Here is a 9,242-nt window from a genome sequence, read left to right on the forward strand (position 1 = left end):
TGGTAACTTGTTTCACTTAGCTTATTATAGGCTATGTGACAACTAACCCAAATAACATGTTCAACTTAGCCTAAAGGCTAAGCAAGAAGCACTTTCTATGGGCTTATATAACTAGCCTAAGCTACTTTGGAAAGTGATTTTCAGTCCCGGCCTCCTGTGCAGGGAGACTACTCATAGAGAGTAGTCATAAAACCCGCGCATTTGGTATTGCTCATATTCAGATAAAGCATCAGGCTTAGAAATGATTTCGTTTTTATTCAATTTTCTTTTCGCACAGCCCAATGCTCATTGTGGTGCATTTTACATCTTTCGTTTTAAACTTTTCACTCTTTCGTCCGATAATAGCGCAGTCCTCATCTCTCCCTTTCCAGCTGTTCGGTTCGCCATCCTCCCACAGAGCATCTTCTTTCGTTGCGTTCGTCCCATCCACCCAGATCCAGTTTCCTTCGGCCGGGATATCGTGCAGGCCTATCCAGGCTTCGTTGAGAGAAAGTGCACTCATAATTGCTCTGAAAAGTACACCGGCAATATAACATGCTCGTTTCATTGAAAAACACATTGACTGTGTACGCTTGCTGGTTTATTTTACATTCAGAATTATGCGCTTCTATTTCTTTAGCATTTGATAGTTACTTACACTCTTGTGTCGTAGTTCTTAACACCGACGTAGGCGAGATCGGCTCCTTTTACTTGACATTCAGCTCTACTTGCGTTCCAGTTGGCCTTAGCAGTGGTCTTTTGGTACTTATAACCGTTGAATGGTGCAAACCACCCAAAATTAAGAGTTGTCACCAGAGCTGCAAAGATTGGAGGTAAAGCGAGCTCCCGGGTTATAAAGTTATCTATCTGCAACCTTCTAATAAATATGACTTATTGTTTGCTTAGATATAGGCCAAAGTCTGAATTTATACAAAAAATTTAATTTCTAAACATATAACAGAAAAAGTTTATTTTAACTTTTTCGCCAACACTTACCTGTAAGTTCATCTCGAAGGTGATTCTTTTGCATGTTCACCAGGTATTCGACTGTTAACCCTATCCTAACCAGGCTCGCGAATTTACTAAAAAACTAGGTATGGCCGACCCCGCACACACATTTTCAATCGTTAATTACTAGAAAACTATACGTCGTAAACTGATCGGATTTTTACAGGTTTGTAGAAAAATCATCTGGCTTCCTGTATACATCATAAATGTAAAACTAAAGAAAGTGAATTTAGTGTAAATTAAGTATTTCTAAAAGTGACACATTTCTAGAAATTCTTCTTGTTACGCCGCGCCCCCGCTGTGCGGAAAACCAGCTGACCGCGAGAAGAGAACGAAAGAGAATAGTTAGTCGAGTTATTGGTGCGTAAATGAGTAATACGCTTCAATGCGGAGAGCAGAGCAAAGCAGAGGAAAATTATGAAAATATCGCAATATCTTAAAAATTACAAAATCCAACTTTATCAAACAAACATGGACAGATAGCTGAACATTTTTTAGGAAAAGTCACGAAATTTCAAGTTTCTACAGCAAACAATGCAACTGTACGCCACGTTTTGCTATGACAGTGTGCGGGAGAAGCCAAGCCTAGTTAGAATAGGGTTAACGTTGATAGGTTGGCATTCAATTCAAAATTTTGCAATTTAACATATCCAAGTTCTATAAAAGACCACAATAACTTTGTACAATTAATGTAATCATATAGGCCACTTGTCAAAAATCTTTCTTGAATTTTCTGGGATTATTTTCAATATTTATTTCAAAAATGAGAATAATAATAGCATTTCAGAAAATGAAAAATTTTTAGCTTATTGGAAAAAATTATTCGATAAATATGAAGTTTTTGAAAAAAGATTTTTCTCGGCAGGCCTACCTTGTTTAACTTTTTCCAACTCAAGTTGAATGTCATTTACGTTACCTTTCTCGGAGCTGAGCTGCAAAACATGAAGACCATATTTAAAGATTTTTTTGCAGAATTAAAAAAAAATATATAGAAAATCTTAGCTCTTATTCATGTTAAACACTAAGCAAAGTTACCCGAATAACAGCAGTGATTGCCAGTACCATGGCAATAGAGGCAATACCAACTGTAGCACAATACATTATATATACTCTTTTGCTTTGGAACAACCTCAGGCCGGTGACGACATCTGCAATGGCAGAAGAAAATTACTTTGAAGAAAATACAACGGCCGAATGATTAAAGCGCTTTCCTGGAAATCGTTGGATCAGGTTCAAACTTTGGTTGTTTAAATTTCTAAAAAGGTTCTTTCATCGCAGCGTTGGTTGAAATAATTAATCTACTCTAGGCATTGCGCCAAAGGCAATTACGGGAGCATAACGTCGCGACACAAACTGGACACGTTAGCCTCACCTTAGCGCCGTTAGTTCAGCACAATGACACCCTTAACTTCATATTTTCATAAGCTTGGATAAAAGTATAAATTATGTATACTTGTACAGGAATCATTTTACTTTATAAAAACCACATGTTTTTCGAAATTGATATATCATTTTCAAATTTTGTTCACGTAACAATCGCAACATGCATAAAAATCGTTCAAATACTACTTTGATTTGTTGCTCAAGCGCTGAAAACCATTGGACATATTTTATTATGTATAGGCTAACGGGCTAAGTTTCACAGCATCATTTAGCCCTGATTTTGAATATGTTTACACAATGAAATATCGTACACTTTGGCCCAGGCTTTGCTTCTTCTTCCACCAAAGGATCGTCCATTAGCTCCATTCGGTTCATATCTTTATTATTATTATTTAGACTACCTATTTTGCAGCAAATATCTTAGCCTACACAAAATTCGTATGGGTGACAAAAATTTATATTGAATAGAATTTAACCCGAATCTATTGCATTAGCGCAGACTAAAATGCACGTGACCCTGTAAAAATGTTAATATTGCTACATGCAGTAGCCGTAACACAAGTTACACAACCTAATGGCATGCCTATACTAAAGGCACCAGGAATTAGGGTTGCTAAATAACCGGAATTTTGAAAAACGGTTTTCACCGAGCTTTATTTTTAAAAATGCGTTTTAACCAGTTTTCTCCCCAAGGTCTTCAAAACACGTTGAGGTGAATGGCAAACAATTTTAATGGACCAGCCTTTCAAAGATTGATAGATATGATGGTATAGACCAGGGGTCACCGAACTACGGCCGGTAAGATTAATTTATCTGGCTCGCCTCACTGAATCACAAATGAGCTTATAGTATGGTAGCCTATTGAACAAAGTGGGAATTTGGCCAGCGATTGTAAGTTTTTATGATTATATCTGGCCCTTTGTGAAAAAGGTTCGGTGACGCCTGGTATAGACCACTGTAGATTATCAAAAAGACACATATCCTTTCAAAAAGTGCAAACTGAAACAAGTGAAAAAATGCAAGCTTTAATGTCATGTATGACATCATGTAGGCACTGCATATGGATTCACACTGTGCGATAAATATCACAACAATTGCCCGGCTCTGCGCCAGGGTACCATCACTTGCTTTTTGGAAGACCATTTTATATATACAGTAGATACCGATTAATACATCCACGGTTAATTAACACGTTTTTTAACGGTTTTGTAACACTACCACAAACCCTTTTCAGCCTATCAATTTGCAATACATTTTCGATCCATCACTTTCAACAGCCATGAAGGCGCATAAAGTTTAATTTTCTGAACAATCGCTTTTGGGGCTACAGTTTTTTGCTCTTCTCCAGCTTTAACCAGACCGGTAGACACGAAGCAATGTCATTGTCATTACCTAATATAGGAAAAAATTGTAGTCTACGTTCGATGTTATTTTTACAGGATCTTGTAAGTCTGTAACCGAAATATTATAATATAGAAAGAATTTTCGACTCTAAACTCACCTTACCTTCTCATCTAAATCTAACCTCAAATAAACCCGGTTCGATTTATTAGTTAAGTCAAATTTTTGCGAACCTATTATCCAACATAGCCTACGATGAAATACTATTCACTTTCAAAGCAACATATTCTAACATATGTTACAGCATTGGTAAAAGCGGATATCCCTACACCCGAGTCTCCTGCCAATGCGTGCAACGACTCCAGCAGTGCAAGCATTTCCGTTATGATAAATGAAAAATAATGACTGTTGAAATAAATGGCGGGCAGCAGTGTTTGCAAGCGTATACGATCAGAAGTTTTTCTGGTGTGCCAAACCCGAATGTTGACCTCAAAAAAACTATTTGCAATCTAATAGAACTCCACCTACGTCTCGTAAAGGTTAGTAACTTATTAGTTATAAGTTAATAAAAGCATGTTGGTTACGATAACTTCAAAGACATTTCTACGAATGTAAAGTAGGAAGTTTGGGCAAAAGCAGTGAGGAACTGCCACCATTATTAAATGTTTCTTAAACTGAAAATAAAGATTTCTATCTGATACCGACTTTTGACACTCCATTTATTGTCACTGTATTTTAATATTTTTACTGCAAACAATTGTATCGCTTTATTTGCTGCCCTTACATATTCTTTTAAGCTACTTTCAACATTACGGCTTGCCTCAACGAACTTAAGATGACTTATAATAATACAGAGCTTATACTTTTCCATCCCAAGCGATCTTCCAGACCAAGATTTCTACAGACACAAAGTGGAACTTTGCTAAACCTTAGTCCGTCTCTTTACGTTAATTGTCAAGCCTAGGAGTTTTTCTTGGTTGCTCCTTATCAATGTCCAAACAAATTGACATCCTGGGCAAATCTTGCTACTGCACTCCCACACCAAAATTGTTGGTAGAAATCGTCCTTGTTTAGCGGCGAAATCCTGCTATACGCTTGATCAAGCTTTTGGTCACATCGCGATTCGACTAATATTAGCCTACAACCCTTTAATCCATGACTTAGCATGTCATATGTTAAGCCGATTGCAAGGCGTCCAAAATGCTGCAGCACGGTTGATTTGCCGATTGAAGAGAACCGATCGCATTAAACCACTCTCCTGTCAATTCATTGCCTGTTGAATTTAGGCTCCGTTTCAAGATGTTCACTATGCCTATTGCCTTTAAAGCTCTAAGCGGCCTGGGGCCCAATTTTTTCTGTAAACGTTTGTGCTGATATTGACCTACAAGATCCCTGTGTTCTTATCCTAAGAACTTATTGCAAACTCCATTTTCGTTAAACCGTGTTTTACGGCAACAAAATGTTTTCCGTAACTGCTGCAGGTTGTCCGTGACGCTGAAAGTTTGAACTCCTTCAAAACGCTGTTTGAAGACATACTTTCGCCTTATCTGCTCTAACTTTCCTGGTTCTTTTGAGGAGCTGGTGTGAAATGCAAAGTGCAATTTGGGTTTCGGTAGTAAACGAGCCGAGGATCTGAGTTATTGCATCCAGCAAAATGTGGGATAAGATGTCTATTGCAGTATTTTGAGCGAAATCAGGTTCCTGGAATTCTCACACCTAACGCTTAAACTTCATAATAACTTCTTTTTTAAACAATTTCATAATAAAACATTTAAAACGCCTAACTTCAACTTCAACTGTAACTTCAGCCTGGGCAGATACAACGAGAAACCATCACATGCGCAATGAACCACCACTGCTAGTTAGTGACGTTGTGGATGCGGCCTTTGTCACAATCGAGGTGTTGACTTTTCAAAACTTTTAAACTTGTGTAGCAGCCCCGTAAGAGGTTTTGGATTGCTATTTTAATAGTTGAAAACAAATAGGTTTCTCTATACAGGGAGCCGCTAAAACGTTACAAAAGTTTAACTTTTTCCTTTAAAACACGAAATTTCGGATTTCTGTTGACCTTCTTTAAAAATAATGCATTTAGTTCGTTTTCCGTCCTTGTTCGCTTTTCGCCATCGAAGCAAGAATATTCCTTCAACACCTTGATGAAACATAAGACGAACAGGGCACTGGTTAACTTTGAGAAAAACACGTTTAACCTCGAAAAATGTAAAGTTAAGATAACGTTATTTCAAGAACTTTCTTGCTGCAATAAAGAGACATCTCATCATTCGTTAGATTTTGCTACGATAACATTCACCTTTTTCCGTAATTTCTTAATGGACAGTTCGTGATCGGGCGCTGTTTTCAGACATACTTTAATTGTCCTAAACCAAGGAAATTTTCGTGCTGCTGCTGCGCCCTCACCCTCACCCTCACCTGAATCAAGTAAAACAAAAAGAAGAAATAGAATTTAAACTAAGATTAACAATAACATCTTGGTTCGTTTACCTTCGTTTGTTTCTGAAGTTTTATCGCTGCCTCTAGCATCATTATGAGCAACGTTACAAGCTTCAATCTTCGTTTTTCTTTTCTTTTTAGGACCTTGCTCTTCTTCTTCGTCATCTTGCTTCCTTTTCTTCTTTGTTTTAGTAAAAATTTTTTCTGAAGTGCATCAAAGGCCCATAAATGAAATAACAATAAAATATAGAATTAAAGGGACTTTGGCACTGATCCTGGATCAGTGATCCAATTTGGAGAAAAAAAATCAAAAATATTAAAACCTTTCTTCATGCTTGCTCCGTTATATTCTTCATTTTCTTTGTCGGCATCTTTCTTCTTGTTGCAGGGTTCAAGAGTTTGATCAGGATTGCATGCATTATTGTCTAAAAAAATAAAATTTTAAATAACATAAATACAAAATGAAGCAAGATGTTAGATATCAACAACATTTACCAATGTTTTATGCCTGATTTTCAATTCTTTAGTTTTATTTTCAGTAACTTTTACCTTTTGGTTTGTTCATTGATGAAAAAATTTCCCATACTTCTTCAGTAAGTTTTTTGTTTCTTATTTTTAAACTGTTGCTCAGAAAATTCTACAAAAAAACAAAAAACAAGAATAAATAATGCCCTCAATTTAAGAGCAGAAGAATGAAAGTGGAGGTTGATGTACCAGAAATTTTCCTTTTTTGCGGGGTACGTTTCCATAATCCTCCATCCTTTCAAGTAAGTCTTTGGCTTCAGTACTAAGACTTGAACATTCTTTCTTCGCCTTTTCAATCTATGAAAAAAAATCAAAAATTGGGTACATTTTACATGTGAATGAAATCTATGAAACTTCCACATCATTACTTAAGAATAGTTGCATAAAAAAAACTTTCATAACCATAAGTATTGTAACAGTCTATGGTTTGTATAAGTGTTACTACTTGATAAAACACCTATGACCGAAAAAATAAAACTTCAATATATGTGATGGAAACTACAGTATGGCAAGATAAAAGTATTGCATTCCAACTGCCAACACCAGGATATGTAGTACAATGCCAGGTTCCACAAAGATATTTCTACAATATTTAAATTAATATCACATAATACACAGGCCTGACCTTTTTCAGCCATTCTTGCTGCTTTACTTCTCCTTTATTTGGTTTAGCTTTAAATCCTGTAGCTGCATATTTTTCTTCTTCAGATATACAGCTCGTGTGTGTCTTGTAATCATCTCCCCTAAAATTAAGATATAAATGTGGCAAAAAAATTTACTGGAATTCATTGTGTGTAATACTGCAACATATTACAGAAGTCATCCAAAGTGAATGCATTATTTTCTGGCTTAAAAGCATATATATATCTACACAATTTTTGCTGGCTGGTGACTAAACTATCAAACAAGTTTCTGCACCACTAATGATAATTAATAATTTATGTCACAAAATTGAGTAAAATACAAATGAACTGGTATGAATGGTATGTCAAAGGAAACACAAACTTGAAAGTAACGGAAAAAGAAAACTTTTTTACCAGTATTAAAACGAATTAATCTTCCACCAACCAACCATCTAGTCAGAAAGTTAGTTAGCGCTGGATGTGATGGTACAAGTCATTCATGGACACTACACTTGTGACCAAAGGCAGTGGCCAAAAGAAGTGAGGAGTTGAAAATGATAACTCAAATATTTAAGGTAAGTCAGTCGTCCAGAAAATACAAATAAATACCAATTTGGATTTCATTACAGCTGCACACAAACGTCTTGCATGTAATGATTTTATTACAGTATATACTAAACAATAAATGTGGGATTGAATTTGACATTTTCAAAGTACTGGAAAATTGTACATAGAATTTGGCATTCAAAACTCTTAACCAAGGTTTAACCTGGTTTTAGGTCTTAACCTGACAGATTTACAACCATTTACATATCAACTATATAGCCTATATATATATGTGTGTGTACATCTGTTTTCAAATGACTATAAAAATTCATGAAAAGGCTAGGTCAGAATTTTTTTCACCAACTGGCTGCAAATTTATTTTGGAATACACATCAACAAATGTGAGATCTCATAATGCACTGAAACATTTGCCTAGGTGCCAAGTGAGCAGCGGATGTTGATTATTTTCCAAGAAATTGTGTAAACAGAAGTTAAGTTATCAAATGTGTGAATGTAGCCAGCTAAAGATAAAGGTTGGTTGTGTTCTAAAAACTGAAAAGTGGGTCCAGTGCAGAAGTGCAAAACCACAGAATGCATTTGTATACTAGACTACTACCCAGCTACTCAAATTGTGACGTCATTTGGTTGTGCATTTCTGCACTATACCCGAAAAAACTTTCTCCAAAAACTTCAGGTCCAACTGTAAATGGAATTAATATATGTGACTGCCGTGCTGATATCGTTTTAAAGGGTCTAGAAAACAAGTGCACAACCACAGGATACAGGATACAACCACAGACCCCAGCTACTCGGAGTGTGACGTCATCTGTTTGTGCAATTATATATACAGTACTAGACTCAATTTAAACCCTCGATTTTATCTAATAACACTACCATCTAAAGGTAGCAAATGGTTTTTAATAAATTTTATTGTTGTATTACAACCTTAGGTTCTACTGTTAGTGTTAGGTTATAAGCTATGAAATAGCATGGCTTGAGCGTCAACATAGTAGGTACAATTGTAAATCTTGTCTTCAACAGAAAGACAACCAAAGTGGTTTGTTACTGATATTAGGTCTTAATATTTTGAAAAATAACAATCAAGACTTACCAGAAATCTTTCGAACAATCTATGCATGTTAGGTATTCGCAATTCCGGCAAACATTGACGTGTTTTTCTACTTTATTTTTTTTCAATGATTCCCCACATCCACTGCATGTGTAGAACACCATTTTCCTTACAGAAGTCAGCCAATGTTACTCCTTAAAATATTTGGTAAGTTTATCTCAGCTGGAAGAATGTCAGCTAACTCCATGTGGTTTACAACAGGGAAAACAACAAACTTAGCTTGTACGGAACACTCGTGCAGTAATCAAAAAAATAAAAAC

General features: G+C 36.0%; 3 protein-coding genes across 5 annotated transcripts in view; all 3 read right to left on the minus strand.

Moving 5' to 3' along the window:
• Positions 1-9,242, minus strand: part of LOC143459565 (small ribosomal subunit protein eS26-like) — an 85,489-nt gene that overhangs the window by 21,620 nt on the left and 54,627 nt on the right. The window contains exon 5 of one of the 2 annotated variants that reach the window (XM_076956781.1): positions 5,032-5,041. The exons of the other annotated variant lie outside the window; for it this stretch is intronic. The gene's annotated coding sequence lies outside the window, so the exon portion shown is untranslated. Of the gene's footprint in view, positions 1-5,031; positions 5,042-9,242 lie in introns of those variants that run through there. 2 annotated transcript variants of the gene reach the window in all.
• Positions 241-2,820, minus strand: LOC143459557 (hepatic lectin-like). The gene is made up of 7 exons (XM_076956772.1): positions 2,682-2,820; positions 2,023-2,135; positions 1,859-1,919; positions 1,587-1,644; positions 976-1,028; positions 638-797; positions 241-509 (listed from the first exon to the last, which is right to left on the minus strand). Exons 1-7 carry the CDS (start codon positions 2,743-2,745, stop codon positions 254-256), a joined length of 765 nt encoding a protein of 254 aa, XP_076812887.1. The 5' UTR covers positions 2,746-2,820; the 3' UTR covers positions 241-253.
• On the minus strand, positions 5,657-9,233 carry LOC143459549 (cell growth-regulating nucleolar protein-like). 2 transcript variants are annotated; one of them, XM_076956768.1, is made up of 8 exons: positions 8,965-9,233; positions 7,310-7,427; positions 6,874-6,981; positions 6,709-6,796; positions 6,483-6,584; positions 6,209-6,363; positions 6,020-6,130; positions 5,657-5,860 (listed from the first exon to the last, which is right to left on the minus strand). In XM_076956768.1, exons 1-8 carry the CDS (start codon positions 9,084-9,086, stop codon positions 5,726-5,728), a joined length of 939 nt encoding a protein of 312 aa, XP_076812883.1. In that variant the 5' UTR covers positions 9,087-9,233; the 3' UTR covers positions 5,657-5,725. The 2 variants fall into 2 exon arrangements, with proteins under 2 accessions (XP_076812883.1, XP_076812879.1); XM_076956764.1 differs by having other exon boundaries at positions 6,020-6,138; positions 6,211-6,363; positions 8,965-9,232.

The sequence above is a fragment of the Clavelina lepadiformis genome, chromosome 1 (assembly GCF_947623445.1).
Source record: "Clavelina lepadiformis chromosome 1, kaClaLepa1.1, whole genome shotgun sequence".
In the NCBI taxonomy this organism is placed as follows: domain Eukaryota; kingdom Metazoa; phylum Chordata; class Ascidiacea; order Aplousobranchia; family Clavelinidae; genus Clavelina; species Clavelina lepadiformis.

What these genes read in the sequence shown, in the direction of transcription:
- LOC143459557 (XM_076956772.1), bottom strand. Translation starts at nt 2,745, where the DNA reads ATGAACCGAATGGAGCTAATGGACGATCCTTTGGTGGAAGAAGAAGCA. An exon ending in CAATCACTGCTGTTATTCGG is followed by an intron (nt 1,920 to 2,022) that starts GTAACTTTGCTT and finishes CATGTTTTGCAG; the next exon opens with CTCAGCTCCGAGAAAGGTAA. An exon ending in GTTGGAAAAAGTTAAACAAG is followed by an intron (nt 1,645 to 1,858) that starts GTAGGCCTGCCG and finishes GGTCTTTTATAG; the next exon opens with AACTTGGATATGTTAAATTG.
- LOC143459549 (XM_076956764.1), bottom strand. Translation starts at nt 9,086, where the DNA reads ATGGTGTTCTACACATGCAGTGGATGTGGGGAATCATTGAAAAAAAAT. An exon ending in GCAAAAAAGGAAAATTTCTG is followed by an intron (nt 6,797 to 6,873) that starts GTACATCAACCT and finishes GTTTTTTTGTAG; the next exon opens with AATTTTCTGAGCAACAGTTT. An exon ending in CGGAGCAAGCATGAAGAAAG is followed by an intron (nt 6,364 to 6,482) that starts GTTTTAATATTT and finishes GATGCACTTCAG; the next exon opens with AAAAAATTTTTACTAAAACA.